At 36.5% G+C, this 18,118-nt stretch overlaps 1 protein-coding gene across 1 annotated transcript in view; it reads left to right on the top strand.

The window, feature by feature from the left end:
- LAMA1 (laminin subunit alpha 1) overlaps window positions 1-18,118 on the top strand; it is a 148,866-nt gene that overhangs the window by 100,151 nt on the left and 30,597 nt on the right. The window contains exons 35-45 of the mRNA XM_049770891.1: window positions 1,798-1,909; window positions 3,805-3,967; window positions 5,607-5,814; window positions 5,982-6,098; window positions 6,218-6,381; window positions 9,335-9,470; window positions 10,389-10,482; window positions 11,820-11,936; window positions 14,670-14,852; window positions 15,176-15,330; window positions 17,256-17,399. Of these exons, the coding sequence (XP_049626848.1) occupies window positions 1,798-1,909; window positions 3,805-3,967; window positions 5,607-5,814; window positions 5,982-6,098; window positions 6,218-6,381; window positions 9,335-9,470; window positions 10,389-10,482; window positions 11,820-11,936; window positions 14,670-14,852; window positions 15,176-15,330; window positions 17,256-17,399 (1,593 nt within the window). The remainder of the gene's footprint in view (window positions 1-1,797; window positions 1,910-3,804; window positions 3,968-5,606; window positions 5,815-5,981; window positions 6,099-6,217; window positions 6,382-9,334; window positions 9,471-10,388; window positions 10,483-11,819; window positions 11,937-14,669; window positions 14,853-15,175; window positions 15,331-17,255; window positions 17,400-18,118) is intronic.

Below are 18,118 nucleotides of genomic sequence, written 5' to 3'. Positions count from 1 at the left end.
TGGTTCTCCTTGGCCTGGTCTAGCAGTCAAATTAACATCAGACAGATTAAAGATAATTAAAAATAAGAAGACAAGTTTCATTACACAAGAATGAGGATGTATTGCCTAAGCTAAGGAATGGATCAGGGACTGGAGTTTCAAAGAGAGGAGAGGAACACTTGAAAGGGAGAAGGAGCCTCCTCTGAGGAAGACCAGCAATTCACATTATTTAATTTATTGTGTTTTTAGTAATCCACTGCTTTAATACAGTAATGCAGCTACTATAGTGCTTTGCAAATTGAATGATATTGTCCCCTGAAGGCAAGGGAACATCCCCCAGAAAGGCGATAGTAACTATATTTTCAGGTATAATTGCAGGCAAAGTACTTGCTGTTAGTTTGCTTAAAGAATGTAATTTTTTAGTGGGGAGTGAAGGGCAGTGTACTCAGTGATTTTTTTTTTGGTTTGTTTTGCTAAAAAGAGGAAGGAAGGCCAAATAATTCTGTTCTAATAGATGGGTTATTTTTGTAAATATTCTAACTCTGTGTTACCCCTCATTTTTTATTTTTCTAGGTAGTTAGGAGAATGATGAAGATGAGCCTATAGGACCTCTGTTAACTTATCTTAAAATAATTTCTGTGCCCAAGTGACACAAGAGGGTAATTTTGTTGTTGGGGTCTCTTGTCCTTCCTTTCAGCTGCTGGCAGAGTTAAGCTGTCGCCTTACCTTTCACATCTCTAGTGGTGGGTGGGAGTGAAAGATCATGAAAGTTTCTTCCTTCTCCTCCATTTGAAACTAAGGAAGGTGCACACAGACTTTTGAGATTCTCCTGGACCCCAGAACTTTTGCTATAGCAGACTGGCAGTGCAAATGTAACCTCTGGATAGTCTGTGCAAGCATCCTCTGTGGTATCTGTACAGTAGTTGGATTTCACACCTCATACTTTTAACTTGGCATTTTGAAAGCCAAGTGTCTCTTTTTGACACCAGCAGCCAGATGTATGGTTTTTAGGTTCCTAAAAAAGGATCTTCTAATTCACATATTAAAGGACCTTTTAATTCACATATTAAAGGACATGACTGTCAGATATCTCACTTTCACTTCTGAGTATATGTGTATGTGTGCATGCAGATAGATAAGTATGTGACATGAAAATATACAATCATATATGTGGTCTCTGTCACTCAACATTCACACACATATAGTCTTGACATTAATAATAGTGTGTCTCCTGCTAATTTAAGCTAATCATGATCTGGGAAGAGCTTTTGTGTTTAAGCATAGTTCTTCACTGCCTTTGTGAGGAAGCATCGTAGGCAGTGAGTGACAAATTGATCATTTCTCTCTATCCACTGAAACGATTATTTTTCATTTTGACTAGTAAACTTTTGTTCTACCCTGAATTGCTTTATGTTCCTGTCATTTACACACAACTTTTTCTTTATGAATTATAGTATTCTAATAAAATAAAAGCAAGCCATCTCACTGAAACTTTGTGATGAGTAGTGATAGTGATAGTTATATACATATTATAGGGGTGTGAAGCTAAACCCTTGAAATTCCATAATATTGGAAACCAGCAAAAAGCCAATAAGAATATAAAAATGTACCATCTTGCCTCATTACTGAGACTAGAGTAAATTTCATTGACACTTTGTCTATTTCTAACCCCAAATTACTATCCTTGGCTTACATAGAGTGGATTCATCTTTACCTGTATTTTAAAATATATTTTGTTGCTTAAAGTCATGACTGGAATATTTAAACTTGCATGCATTTTTAAAGTTTAACTAATTTTAGACCTTTATTCCATATTAGCTTACTAAACTATCAACAGAAAGCCAATATGTGACCAAGACAACTGAGAAAGTCTTCAACAAGAGTCATGATCTCCAGATATTTATTGAGAAGCTCCAGATACACATACAAGGTAATGTGATTAGTGTTTAGTCACAAATTCTGAACTTATTTGATAAGTCCCACATAGTTTTATAAAAAATATGGGTAGAAATGTAGGTCTTTTACCGGACTTCACAGAATCAAAGGAATGAAATATTTTATATTTGTTTGGGGATCCTATTATATCCATACTATAGTCTTTAAGAGGTTGGTCATTTGAGGCCAGATTCATAGTATAGTATACTTGCTTTTTGTATTACTTTGTATATTACTGACCTGGGTTCAATTCCATACACCCCATATAGTCCTGCAAGCACCATCAGGCATGATCCCTGAATGCAATCAGGAATAATCTCTGAGCTCAACCAGGTGTGACCCAAACTAAAAAAATGTTTTGTCTTTTATAAATTACTGGTTTCCTTTTTTATTTTGTAAATTGTGTCCTATACTTAGTCCGAAGTATCTCAAGTAGATATAGTGCCTCCTGTTACAAATTTTCAAATGAATATTTATTAAGTGGAGTACAGGGTGCCAGATGATGATCCCTGGTTCAATAGACCACGAGAGAAAAAGAAATGGAGAAATTTAGTACCCACAGATCCTGGGGGATGTACATGCTTTGCGTACATTGAAGAAGGTTATTGCTGTGTAGATACTAAGAGAGAGGCAGGATCTGCATACATGCATTTTATAGGATCTAGGGCTGAAGTGCTTTGAGATTTATGAATTAAGGTGATATTGGTGGTAGGTGGGAGAGAAAGTGGGGGCATTGGTAGAGGAGTTGGTTGCCTGAAACCTATTCATTAAAATCTTAAAATATTCACCATAATTCACAGTACCTAAATTTTAAGAACATTTAAACTGGTAGTGGTAAATACAATCCAAACCTAAAATGTTGATATTTTAGATAAAATCTCCAAGGGGTTTTACCAAAGAGCCTTTGTGGCTGGGAGCTAGAAGAGACTATTGATTCCAAGGCATAGAAATAGAGTTTAATTTACATTTGCTTGTGAGTCTGACTGCTCTATTTAGAGCCACTTTTGGGGATGTGGGGGGCATTGTCTTGTGTCATACCCTGTGGTGCTCAAGGCTTACTCCTTGTTCTGCACTCAAGAATTGCACATAGAATGCCAGAAATCAAACCTAGATTGGTAGTATACTACTATATTACCACTTCGGCCCTAGGGCCATTTTTTGCTGGAGAGATTAGTGTCAGTTTAGTGTCCTGCTTTGGCCAGGAAAGGTGTATGAGGAAGCAGCAAGCCTCTGATGAAGCTTAACTAAACATCAAACACCTTTGTTTTTCCCAGAATTAGATTTGGGGATTTGGGAGCCTCAAGGTGATCCCAAAGAACAGCAACGATGTTAAAATAATTTAATTATTTCTCCAGTGGGATGTGCTCTCTAATCTGACTTTGTGAATGCTGTTTTCAGTTTTTGAGTATCATATAGCATGAGGTCATTAAAAAAACTCTCACACTAAATTCAATACAAATTTGACTTTGACATATTGAAAGGTAAGGGACTATATTAAAACAAATAATATGCTTAGTGAAAAAGAGAAAAGAGCAGTATCAAATTCTGGTGATTGTTTTATGCAGTAAATATTTATTGAGTAGCTCCCATGCTGCCTACATAATGTCTGTGCTGTGTGTACCAAGGTAAACACATGCAGCATGTCTCTTCCCCTAGATTTTGTGAGCTGTGGGAAAGATCAACATCAAGTTTGGGAACATCTTGATAGGGTATGTCCAGTAGCATGAGAATATACACTCCAGCAGGCTAGAGGCTAGAGGATGATCTGGAGGGTCAGTTCAGTTGCAATGAACAGAACAGGCTTCACTAGATAATTTTCTGAGTTTTTCATTTCATTCTATCCACTTTTCAGACACTCATTAAGTAACTGATTTTTTTTTTCCCCTGTAGAACTCATTGAAAAGGCAGCAACTCTAAATCAAACCTTAGAGGGAGATTTCCAACTACCCACTTCTACTCTTCAAAAAATGCACAAGAATATTACAGCTTTGGTGGAAATTATCCAGAAGAGGCATTTCATGGAGTTGCTCCAAAAGGCCAACCTTGAACTTAAGTAAGTCATTAAATACCATTCATGACACAACTAATCAGAGATGGGATCTTGAATGCTGGAGGGAAGTGGTGTGAAGGTTGGGGTAGGGGAGGTCCATAGACAAGAGAGGGGCTATATTGGCTCTTCAATATAAATGCTATTGTCATTTCTCTATTATGACAAGTCTGTATGTCATCAAAGCCAACATCTCTATGTTGTGCCTTAGGTTTTTTTTTTTTCTTTTGACAGTGGAACTTTTCCACCTCGGATGAACAAGGAAATCTCATGATATTGTCTTTACTAAAGATCATGTGTAATGTAGTAAACTGTCATGAGAGAAACTATAGTCAGGCTACTATTTATGCTCTCAACCCTTAAGACAAATAGACATTGTGCCAATATAATTTAACTCAGTTATATAAACTCCCATTGAAATCTATGACATGAGATGACAGGTCTCCGGGAATTGTTGACATGGCCACTAGGTACTCATAATTTTTTAGACTCCTTTTTCAATATTTTAGACAGTTATTATTTATGGTGTAACATAGCTATGAACTGCATTTCTGCCAGGTGTTGATAAATGTCACTAGTGTTCTAGTTAAGCAATAATTCATTAAAATGTCATACTCTGTAGTAAGATAATTAAATTGTTTAAAATACATTTCACTATTATAAATTATATTGTATTGGACACTTTAAAAACCTGTTTTTCTGTATTTCACATTATTGTATTATTGGGGCAGATGTTAAAAAGGGAAATGATCTACCCAAACAATTTGCTTTTTTCAGATTCTTGTCTTGCAACTTATAGCTACTTTCTGAAAGTTAAAAAAAAATTTTTTTGCATACCAGCAATCTACCAGCAACTTATTATTGTATTAGTCTTTTTTTTAACTACTGACTGATTCAATGATTTTTAACCACTAACTTGGTTGATAGATTAGGTAAAAAAAAAAAAAAAAAGGAGAAAGTCCACTTTCTGTTGGAGGGATTTGACAGAGGGCTACTAATCCAGTTGTTGTTTTAGTTTTAGTTTTTCATGGGTTTCTTGTTTTCTTTATTTTGTCTTTATATTCTTTTTTATTAATATATTTATTTAAACACCTTGATTACAAACATAATTGTAGTTGGGTTTCAGTCATGTAAAGAACACCCCCCATTCACCAGTGCAACATTCCCATCACCAATGTTTTTTTCATATGTTTTTCTTGGGGCCAGAGTGCTAGTACAGCATGTAGGGTGCCTGCCTTGCATGTAGATGATCTGATTCAATCCCCAGCATCCCTGATGAACTCTAACGTACTGCCAGGTATAAGTCCTGAATGCAGAGCCAGGAGTAATCCCTGAGCATTGCCAGGTGTGAGCCCAAAATAAAAGATTGTTTTTATTAAGACACCGTTATTTACAGTTATTTATAATTGAGTTTTAGACATAGAGTGTTCCAGTACTGATTCCACCACCAGAGCCAACTATCCTCAATCAGTGTCAACATCTCTCCACCATAGTCCTAAATTCTTTTCACCTCCCAGCCTGTCTCCTTGTCAGGCACATTGGAAAAAGAAAATTATGGAAATGTAAAATAGTTTTTTGCCTTCATTCCAATGGCATGAGTTTTGCTGTTCATTTACTTACTTACTTTGGAAACTATATTTATCAGGGCTGCTGAAGATTTATTGTCACAGATTCAGAAACATTACCAGAAGCCACAGAAAGAGTTGGACATATTAAGAGAAGCTGCAAGCATCCTTTCAAAACACAACCATGAACTGCAAGCAGCCACGGAGCTTGTGAGAGTAGCAGAGGTGAAGACCCAGGAAAGTGGTCACCTGCTGCTCATTGTCAGTGCCAACCTACGAGAATTTAGTGTGAGTTTTAATAGCTCTCTCCTCTCAGAGCTGGTGCTTTAATTCTCCAGTGTCTACAGACCATCTAGAGCTTAAAAAAAAAAGACCCTGATTATCAACTTTTGCACATACCATCAGACTCTAACTTGCTTTTATGAGATAACATTAATTTTCTTTTTTGGTTATAGGATAAAAAGTTGTTTGTCCAAGAAGAACAAAACTTGACCTCAACTCTAATAACCAGAGGGAAAGGATTAATAGATTCTGTCTCTGAACTTGCAACTGCTATGCAAAATACTCTGACAGTAAGTTACAGCTTAGCACACTCCACAACACAGTTTTCAAATAATCTCCACAGACCTCATACATATGTACACCTTGCTAAATAGATGCATCTATTCACAACATTCATTTTTCAAAATAGCAATTGGAGAGTCACCGAGATGAGCTACTTTTGTGGACTGCTAAGCTGAGGCATCATGTAGATGACCTAGTCATGGAGATGTCCAAAAGAAGAGTACTGAACCTTGTGTATGGAGCTGAGGACCATGCAGCTGAACTCCAGAAACTAGCTGGTACTTTGGAAAGGTGAGAGCATACCTTGCTAGGATTCCAAAGGCTGGGATCTACTGATCAAAAATACTAAAATGATTGTTAGTATTGTCCACTCACACTCTTTTTTTTTCTATGCATGATGACTCATGTTTTATTTTAATCGAAAGGATCTGCTTCCATTTTGGTAACTTGATTGGGCATCAGCATAAATATAAAATGGTTGGGCTGAAGAAATAGTATGGTGGAGGGCATATGTCTCACATGTGGTTATCTGGGTTTGACTCCCTGGCACTCCATATGATCTTCCTGAGCTCTTCCAGGAGTGATCACTGAGTACAGTGACAGGAATATGCTCTAATCACTGCTGAATGTGACCCAAACATAAACAATACATATAATGGAAAAAAATAAAAGCTTAACTGGATAGGAATTGAAACAAATACTCATTATTTGAAAAGCTTATGATTTGGCTGGCCTTATTCAAGCATGAGGATATTATGCATAGGACTTAACCTACATAAACTCGGAGAACATCTTTATAGTCTTAAAACTATGTCTCATTTTCTAAATAAAGCCTATCATTGTACCGTAAATACAGTTTTTTTGATATTTGTTGAATATGTCCTCCTTCTGAAAACATTTAAAAGCTTTAAACAAGAGTCTCATAACTTTAGGCCAGTAGTTCAGAAGCGTCCTATATATTAAAACAATTGGGGAACTTGCTTTTGTCCCCTTTCCATCAACCTCCAAATCCTCAAGACTAAAACCTAATTGTTGTGGAATTTGTTCTGAAAATCAATTTTTTTGTTTTGTTTTGTTTTTGGACCACACCTAGTGATGCTCAGGGGTTGCTCTTGGCTATGCACTCAGAAATCATTCCTGGCATGGGGTCCATATGGGATGCAGGGGATAGAACTGCAGTCTATTCGAGGTCAGCCGCGTGCAAGGCAAATGCCTTACCACTGTGCCACTGCTCTGGCTCCAGAGAATCAAATTTTTTTTAATTTGAAAAGATTCCTAGAAAGTTTAATGTAAAGCATAAAATTTAGATCTTATCAGAGATTTTCACCATATTGAACTAATGGATACATTTATGTCATTAGTATATTTAAAAGTATAGATAGATGAACTCTGGACATCTTAGGAATTTGTGTTGTTTTTGTGTATTGAGTGTATTTTGTAGAAGGGGAAAACATAAACCTTTCCTGTTTGGTTAATGATACCATAGACTGCTATCATACAATTAAAGCAATTAAAATTATATAAGATAAATTATTGCATAAATAATGCAATGTTTGCTACTTGAGCACAATCATCCATATAATACCACAGGAATTAGTGATGGAAAATGGAATTAAGTACTTAGCTTTCTCTCATCATCATCTTTTATCATTTTCCAGAAGAGAATATATATAGACATACATATATATGAGCTAGAACAACATTTTAATACTTAGTTGAGTAATAAAGACAATATTATAAAATGCACAGAATTGAATATTATATTTTATTTATAAATCACCAAATTTTCCCAATAATGTAGTAATAAGTAATAACCATTGATGACTGGTTTGTGAGTGAGTTAGCAGACAAACTATCAGATTTCCATTTTAAGATAAATTGAACCTAATGAAATTGGGCTATAACCAGTTAGCAAGTTCTTAAATGATTTGCCCATTTTTAAAAATGAAGCTCAGATAATCACTATATTATGTGATCTTTCTCTGAAAGTGTATTTTATCAAATTGGTGAACACCATTGGATAAATAAAGTGTAACATCCTTATAAATGTTTAAGAATGCTTTTAAAAATTATCAAGTGGGGCCGGAGAGATAGCATGGAGGTAAGGCGTTTGCCTTTCATGCAAGGTCATTGGTTCAAATCCCAGCGTCCCATATGGTCCCCTGTGCCTGCCAGGAGCAATTTCTGAGCCTGGAGCCAGGAATAACCCCTGAGCACTGCCGGGTGTGATCCAAAAACCACCAAAAAAAAAAAAATTATCAAGTAAGAGGGCTGGAGAGGTGGTGGCATGCGGCTGACCTAGGACAGACCACAGTTCAATTCAATCCCCCCCCCCCCCCGGCAGCCCATATGGTCCCCCAATCCAGAACAATTTCTAAGCACATAGCCAGGAGTAACCCCTGAGCATCACCAGATGTGGCCCAAAAACAAAAACAAAATAATTATCAAGTAAAAACTTGAGAGATTATAATTGCTGTGGTGGCACCCAGGCATATGGGGTGTATGAACACATCAGAGAATACTGCATTTGGTAGAAACTGATGAAAAGTAAAAGATGGGGAATGACAATAATCTCTTCTTTGGGTTTTAATTAAATAGTTCCTTTGAGAATTATCATCATAATGACTAATTTGTCCTAGTATTCTTTTGGAAATAGAATGAAATCTTACATTATTTCTTGTTGACACAAAGAGAGAAGAAAGATAAACTAGGAGTCATTGAAGAATAGTGGAGCATAAGATCTGTACCACAATTTTCTCTTTTATAAAAAGAAATAGAGATTTCACAGGAGTTAAGGAGTTTACTTTGTATGATGCTCACCTCATTTTGATCCCTAAAACCACATATGGTTCTCTAGTACTGCAAGGCATGATCTTTGAGCACAGAGCCAGGAATATTCCAAGAGCACCATTGAATGTGCCCCCAAATCTTATAATAAGAATAAATATAAGAATACCTAGTTGGGGCCGGGTAGGTGGCGCTGGAGGTAAGGTGTCTGCCTTGCAAGCGCTAGCCAAGGAAGGACCGCGGTTCAATCCCCCGGCGTCCCATATGGTCCCCCCAAGCCAGGGGCGATTTCTGAGCACATAGCCAGGAGTAACCCCTGAGCGTCAAACGGGTGTGGCCCAAAAACCAAAAAAAAAAAAAAAAAAAGTTCTTTAAAAAAAAAAAAAGAATACCTAGCAAGGGAAATACAGTGACTAAGTACAGTTTAGTAACTTTTCTAACTATGCTGACTCTATAGTGACCTTGGAAACGTCAAGTATGTGTCCTTGAATGCAACCAGTGCAACCAATGTCCATTCCAATATTCGGAGATTCATCGAAGAATCAGAGAAATTGGCCGAAGATGCTCTTAGTACTGTGACTAACACAAAACTGGTAAGAAATGCCCTGCAGCTGCTTTGCTTGCCTTGTTTGTTTTTCTTTTCCTAAGATATTATTCCATAAAGTGAATGAGCAAAGATTTAGTGGCTTCATTGTATGCTTTTCTAAAATTTTTCATAGAATGTAAATTTTCATTAACCAAAATCATGAAAATTTCATTATAAAGACTAGTAATAGTAGTAGAGCTAGTAATAAAAAGATACAAAAAACTCACAATTTCTTATGACAAAATAAATCATGTTGGGGCCAGAGAGAGCATACTGTAGTTGGGCTTTTGCCTTAAACCAGATCAATGTGTTGAGTATTGTTAGGCCAGAGTAGGGACCACTATGAATGATATTGATAGTTGGGATTGATCACTCTGGACAAGAAGTGGGCACTGAAAGGAGATGAAGTGATATGCATGATGCCCCGAGCATTACCAGAACTGATCCTTGAGCACACAGCCAGGAGTAAACCCTGAGCACAGCTGGGTGTAGCCCCAAATCCCAAAGAACAACAAATAAAGATTTTTTTTCAAGCTGACTTTGAAACTTTATCTGAAAAAAAAAAAAAAGGAATTATATCTTAGCACACAAGTACAAAAAAAAAAAAGTTCATAAACCATTTTTGGAAGCTGTGGTGAAAATATTTACCAATTGTCTGGTTTTTGTCTTTTTATGTCTAAAAATGGTCTGTTCATTTTTTAATTTTTTCCTTTATTTATGCCATATATTTGGGCATATAGTAAATGCAGGTTAGGACAGCCTACATTATCCTGTTGTCTTCCAGGGTCTTCTGGCTTGGAGATCAACTAGTGTGTGTGTTGGGGGGGTGGGGGGGACGGGTGGTTCTAGTAGAGCTGCTTTTTACATTTCCAAGTCGGTTCCAACCTGTTCTCCAAACAGCAGTTTGAATTGCTTTTTTTTCTAGTTCTCAGAATCGCTTGCTGCTGAAGGGAAAGTGGCTCTCCAGAGCAGTTCCACATTCCTGAGAGAAGGCCACAGCCTGAGCAGGAAGCATCAAGGTCAGTTTCCACCATTGACAATAATTGATCAGCTGAGAGAATTTGAACACATTGGCCTCATACAACAATGTTCTCTTTTCCCAGAACAATTTGAAGCTTTGTCATGCTTTATTTATTCTAATTTCCTATCACATAAACATCTAGTTTTATTCTGATGGTTTTCTTATTTAATGTGTGAATATCTCTGAGCTTCTGTTTTCATTATGCCTTCTTTGCACTTATTATTTTATTTAAATTCACCAGCTTCCACCAGTATTGCACTGTCTTTTGTTTCTTTTAATTTTATGCCAAATTCTTCTCTATCCACCACCACTCATTGTTTTAGTTTCTTGAAGAGTTGCATTCTTTATCATAATTGTTTTTTTCCTTTGGGCTAATATGATGTTAGACTACTGTTATGTTCTTATGAGATTTTATTGAATTGGCTCATAGATTATTACTAGGGCTTAAAAATACTTCTGTAATTTTTTCTAAAGATTACAGTATACAATTATTGGGAAATACAATTTTTATATAATGAGTATAGTACAAAATGACAGTAGAAATTCGTTGTATGGGAGAAACCAAAGAGGCATGCAAGTGTCTCATAAGATATAATGTACTTTATATCTTAATATGTTCTATCATGTCAAAAATATTATCTTTTTCTCTGAGGAGAAAACTATGTTTCATGAACAAAGCTCATACATACTGCTTTCAGACTACTTCAAACACATCCAGGACTGGATCCAAGCTGGAGCCAAACATATTCTTTTTTCTCTGTGAGTTATACAAGTTAAAATTTATGTTGTTATCTCACAGTGCAGAAAAAGCATAATGCTCAACCATAAAGCATTAAACAAAAACCTTATCAGTATCAATGGGTTGTGGTTTCAGTTTACACAACTAATGATATATCATGAAATACTAAACTTTCTGGCAGAACCATTGTTTGCATCCAAGATTTCACCATAATTATTTTTAACTGTGTGTTCAGATCCAAATGTGAATGTGTATTAGGAACATAAATTTAGAGGTAAAAGCCTTGATTCAGCAGCTTAGATCATATTTGTAAGAGATTGAGTTGGTGAGTTTTGGGTAATCAGAAGGGAAGAGGAAAAAGTTCTGGCCAGGAAACTGCAGTGGAGATTTTCATACAGGAATTCACATATGGGGTTTCCCAACTCGGATGAGAAAGATGACAAAGTGACCAAGACATTCTTGTAGTGTGTGTGTGTGTGTGTGTGTGTGTGTGTGTGTGTGTGTGTGTTAGATGGGTCAGGAATAATTGAGAGCTATTGCCTCAACTACTTTTAGTAGACATGACTGAGAGATAACACTTTCTTTCCTTTAAATAGGAATCACATTGAAACTGAGAGAATTGAAAAATATGGCAAACAGATTTCAAGAAGCTGTTGATAAAGTTACTAGGCAGACCAATGAATCACTCTTGATGCTCAGAGAAATTCCTGAAGGTAAGTGGAAAGAGAATCCTTGATCTAATTAATGTCTTCTTATTTCAAAACCATTACACATGAGAAGAAGAAATACCTGCCTTGGGCCAGATAAAGAGCCCTCATTCAAAATGGGATAAAGATGGATAGTTTTTAACTTGTAGAAGACTATGATTTGGAGGTGAATCTCACTATTTCTTCAAAAACTTAAGAATGCTAAAATTATAATCTCAAAAACAAAAGCCTTGACCCAAAGAAATAATACAGTGGGGAAGGTGCTTGTTTCGCACACAGTGGAGCCTCAGCACCCCATATGTTCCACTGGGCTCTGCCAGGAGTTATCTCTGTGTGTAGAGCTGGAAGTAAGGACTGACTACTGTTCAGTGTGCCTCCTTGGGGAAAAAAGTCATAGATACTTTAGAGCCATAGAGCCATAGAGACTTAAATGAAATCACATCTATTGCTTACTTTTAACGTGGGCATTACATGTCCCTTAGATAAAAAGGGCATTCAAGAAAGCTTTGAAACACTGAATGAGAAACCCACTCCTAATTGAATAGGAAATACAACATGTGGGGAATTACAGAATTCTTGTTTTGTAATCATTACCTCCTTCATGAGATAATGATGCAATCTAAAATGGACTCATAGGAGTCAAGGACATGGCTCAAGTTGATACTTTACATGTGTGAGGCTGGATCTGATCCCTGGCCTCACATGAACCCTAAGCACTTCCAGGTGTCTCTCTACAAAATAGACTCTTGAATCATTTTAACATTGAAGGCTAGGAAATATGTATTCTTTATTATTAGAAATAGAATGAGTTTTAAAGGGCTATCAAAAGAAAATGTGCTACAATGCCTAATTTATATTTTCATGCCTTCTTTTCCTCCTAGTATTATTTATTTATTTATTTATTTATTTATTTATTTATTTATTTTTGATCAAAGTGGATTACATATCTTTCATAGTAATATTTTAGGTACATATTAACATTGAGTCAGGGGAATTTCCACCACCGAAGTTGACCTCCCTCCCCCCCATTCCCAGCATGCATCCGATACCCTCCTCTTTTGCCCCCCCATATTATTTTAAAATAAAGTTTACATGAAATACAAATTCATCTCCAAAATTCTGGCTGTTGGTTTACTGTGTCAGCATTACTATCACAGGAATCTGGGCTTGAAGTACTTTGGGTTGACTTCTTACCTAAAATCAATGAAGCATTCTATAATCTGAACTTTTTTTTTTTTTTTTGGTCCCTTTTGATGGTGCTCAATGGGTTGTGTGGTGACAAGAATTGAAGTCAGGGCTCCCTAGTGCAAAGCTTGCACTCTTCCCTGAACCCTCTTACTTTTCTAATAAAGAATACAAGATGTGTGTTGATTAAACCCTTAAAAATCACAGTTTTCAGAAGGAGAGGGACAAACAGAATAACCACCTCATTTTCAGATTTAAATAAAGATTGTAGGAGAATAATACCCAAAGACAGTGAAACAAAAGCCAGTAGGACTGTTCCTTAGTAGTAAGCTTGCCTTAATACAGAGAGGGCAGTTAAATCAAAGATGGGACCACTCTGACAATAATAGGGGGCACTGATTACTCTGGAGAAGAAATGGGTGCTAGTAGGAGGTAAATTGATATGCATAATACCCCTTCGGTAACAGTATTATTGCACATCGCAGCGCCTAAAAAGAAAAATGACTGTCATAGAGGCAGGCTGAAAAACTAAGGACATTGGTGGAGGGATGGATACTGGAATGGAACATTGTATAACTGAAATTCAATCATGAACAACTTTGCATCTCATTGTGATTCCATAAATAAAAATCATTATTAAAAAAGATTTTAAATTTGGAAGTAATTTAGAATTTGCAGCAAAGTAGCAAGAAGAGTAAAAAGAGCAGCTATACTCCCTTCGTCAGTATAGTTTTCTTTTCTAGTGTAAATACTTGCCTTATGATTAAATATCCTGAAAGTAAATACTAGCATGTTTTTTTTTTTTTTAAAAATCATCACCAGGGAGCTATGGAGAGCATAGAGGGCTTAAGGAGCTTGCCTTGCATGGCCAACCCAGATTAGATTCCCACACATATAGTTCCCTGGACACTCCCAAGGAAGATCCTTGAGCAGAGTCAGAAGTTAAGTCCTAAGCATCACAGGATGTGACCTAAAAAAGAAAAATAAATAAAAAATTAACTTAAAAGTCATCATCCCCATTTTCTCAAATAACTGAATCCCAACTTGTCTTTCATGATTATTGAGCCCTTATTCTACTGTGATTTTTAATAGCCAATTAATGTGATTGAAAGTTTAGTATAGGTCACATCTATCTCAAATACAGATTGGATTCTGAAACTATCTTATGCAAACATAAAATGATTTGAACAAGATGCTTAATGAAATTGAGTGATGAGATGAGAACAAATAAAAAGGCTTAGTGTTTTCACATAGATCATGCCAAGCACTTGGTAATTAGCTGTGGCCTTTGTGATATCATTTTGTATTGAAATTTGAATGCCAACTATTGCTTTCAAAATTACTTTACTCATCTCAAAGAGAACCTAGGAGCATGAGATAAGTGCCTTCATTTGATTCCTTTGAGTTCAGCAACCTATAAAATATGTTATCACATATTTCTGTGCACAAATAGCTTGTAATTTCATGGCTTTATCTGTGTGTAACCTTCAGATACATATATACTTATGTATATGGATTACATATACATATATTATGCACATATATTTATTTCAGGTGCCAGAATCAGGAGAACTAAAATCAAAGAGCTGGCCATATCTGCAAACCAGAGCGCTAAGAACACTCTCAAGGGCATTGTGGGATTAAGTCAGAAGCTGATGAATACATCAACAGGCCTGTCTGGAGTCAATGCCACCTTGCGAGAAGCAAGGCAGTTTCTGCAGGATTCCTCCGTGACCAGTATGTCTGGGTATCCCTATAGGAAAGTGGGCATCATGTGATTTTTTGAGCTTTTCAAGTGCATGATGAGTGGTTCCTTGCTTAACAACAGTATTCCTTTAGAAACAAATGAACTAACATCTGGGTTTACTTGCATTTCAACAGAAAGAGAAAAGATTTGAGTAATGTAAGTTGTTGGGGAATATTTTCATTTACCAAAATTTCAATAATTTGAATATTTTATACTCTATTCAGATCATTAGTAATACGCAATTAATTTACTTTGTTTCCTCTTCATCACCCCAATGTTGCCACTTCCTTGTGATTGTTTCATTATTTCTTAGCTCTATTAGCTGGAAGAAAAGTCAAAGATGCTGAAACACAAGCCAACCTGTTATTTGACCGTTTGAAGCCTTTGAAGATACTAGAAGAGAACCTGAGCAGAAATCTCTCAGAAATCAAATTGTTGATCAGCCAAGCTAGGAAACAAGCCGCTTCTGTGAGTTGGGGTCTTGAGTTCTTAATAGTAACTAGCATTTCTGTAACTGAGGTTAGGCAATTCCAGTCCTAGCAATTTCCTTAGAAATAGTTTTCTATCATGCCACTACCCCAGAGTTCTGACCCAGTTCTCAGTGATTCCTGCAACTTTGCTTATGTCTATTTAAAGAGATATCAGCCCCAAATATTAAATATTTCTTTTTTATTCAATATGTTTCAAAATGTCATTAGTGGCCTAAGGAATATCTCAAAAAGATGGAGCACATGCCTTACATTTTCAAGGTACTAAATTCAATCCCCAACACTTCACCAATCCTCAGAGCCCGATGGTTATAGTCATGGTGGCCCTGGTAGCACTGAACTGTCACACCTGCACCGCTGGACCACATATCACTGAGCGTGTTCTCTGGGACTTCAAGCACCACTTAAGATTCCTAAAGAAAAAAGTATTGTTGGGGCCGGGCGGTGGCGCTAGAGGTAAGGTGTCTGCCTTGCCTGTGCTAGCCTAGGACGAACCGCGGTTTGATCCCCCGGCGTCCCATATGGTCCCCCAAGCCAGGAGTGACTTCTGAGTACATAGCCAGGAGTAACCCCTGAGCATCACCGGGTGTGGCCCAAAAACCAAAGAAAAAAAAAAGTATTGTTAACAAAGTAATATCCATGTATTCATGGAGATTTATAATTGTAGCATAGATTTATAAATCATGCCTGTTAAATTGTATAAGACCAAGTTAAATCAAAATATCACCTTAAGTTTTTTATTCATTACATATGTAAATAAAATAAGTAACAATAAAATTAATTTAAATGTATCATTGACATTTTACCAAATTAATTTTTTTGCTTGTTTGTTTTTGGGTCACACCCAGCTGTGCTCAGGGTTAGAGGAATCACTCCTGGTAGTGCTTGGAAGACCATATGGGATTCTGGGAATCAAACTCAGGTCACCTGAGTGTAAGGCAAATGCCCTCCCCCATGTACTATTGTTCTGGCCCACCAAATTAATTTTAATTATTCTAGTTTTCTTCAGCATTTTCAAATATCACATACCTTCTCCCCTAAGAGTCTGAGAAAACAATTTGTTTATGTGCAAATCCACATCAATACTACATAAATCATATGCCGCCCAGACAAGCTCTCAAATTTGAGAAAGTATTCTGAGGTCATCTACTGGTATAACATATAACATTGTTCATATATGAAGAAAGAGGAGTTTAAGGAAATATGGCTTTTGAGAGACGATGCACTTCTCATGCTTCTGTGTATCTGGAGAGGATAAAAATGACCACTGGCGTATGTATTTATCCACTTGAAACTTTCTAGCCAAGAAAAAGGATTTCTGGATATTTATTTCCCTGTCCAAAGTGATCTCACTGTTGGAAAAGACTAAAATTGTACATGAACTTTGGCTTCTATCCACTTTGGTCACTAACTGAAATCAGTCCCAGTGGATGATGATTCCTCTTGTATAGATAATATAAAATTACCATTATTAACCTTAACATAAGGAATATATGCAGGTAATTATAATGCCAATGTGTAGGAAGTTTATTAAAGGCTACATAAACATGTATTGAATAATAAATAAATTATCTTTATATTTAACAAATGATCAGATACCCTCTGTATCAATAGTAACAATTTTAATGGGATTTGAATAGGCTTCTTTTCTTATGAGGATTACCTCATAAGTGAAAGAGATAGTTTCCTATATAAAAATTCTCTTTTAAAGCCCTGGCTGACTTTCCCACATTTAAGTACTTTACCAAATAAGACCTACTTTATGAAACACAAGACATTTTGTGTTATCAAGAGAGGAAGCCTGCATAGCAGTAAAATCCATTATGGAATAGTACTTTGGAACTCCTGGCCAGCCACCTATGTGTGTTTCTTAATGATTGGAACATTTCCTTTTTCCTCTCACAGATTAAAGTTGCTGTGTCTGCAGACAAAGATTGCATCCGGGCCTACCAGCCTCATATATCTTCTACTAACTATAATTCCATAACACTGAATGTTAAGACAAGTGAACCTGATAACCTTCTATTTTACCTGGGAAGCAGCACCAGTGTGAGTATGGACATGCAGAGCAATGAATCTCTTATGAATGTGTGGATAGATGCTTTTGGATGGGAAAATATATATGAGCTAATTCATCCAAGGGAACTTTTTATTTTGCTAACTGATATTATTCAAAGGAAGTTACAAAACTGAAAATTTGTAAAAATTAATGTGATATTTATGGCAGGTACTCATTTTGCCCTCTCAAAATGTGGCAGCTGAACTACAGAAGCCATTGAATTTGACTTTGTACAGTGAGTCCATCTTGGTACTTGTTATCAAGAATGGAGGCATGAACCCTAAGGAGCATAGCAGAATTACCAGGTTTCACTCTTGCTTTTCTACCCAATAGGATTCCAGTGGTTCCCAGAAGGCAAGTCCCCAGAGAAGGCCATTAATACCTCTGGGTGGGCCAGTGAAATTGCACCAAAACCTTTGGTGTGTTAAGGCAAAAAATATTACCTGTTACAGATTTATCTGAAATGTCTTCTTAGAAGACAAAATACAAAACACATGCAAGCTGGGATCTGCCATGGCACATTGCACATCCAGTTTCTAACTTCTCAATTTGGGTGAACAAACAAGTTTGTGTGGGAAAACACTTTTTTTGTATTCTCTTTAAACACTCTTGCTTATTTCCCAAGGGTTTTCTTGCGGAGCTTTATGGTGGCATTGTGTAGGACCAAGCAAGAGAAGTGTGTGCTAATGTCTCATGGTGGCATTTATGT

Source organism: Suncus etruscus, chromosome 3, assembly GCF_024139225.1.
Source record: "Suncus etruscus isolate mSunEtr1 chromosome 3, mSunEtr1.pri.cur, whole genome shotgun sequence".
In the NCBI taxonomy this organism is placed as follows: Eukaryota; Metazoa; Chordata; class Mammalia; order Eulipotyphla; family Soricidae; genus Suncus; species Suncus etruscus.
Note: the sequence above shows the minus strand (reverse complement) of the source record. Positions and strands in the feature narration are given on the sequence as shown.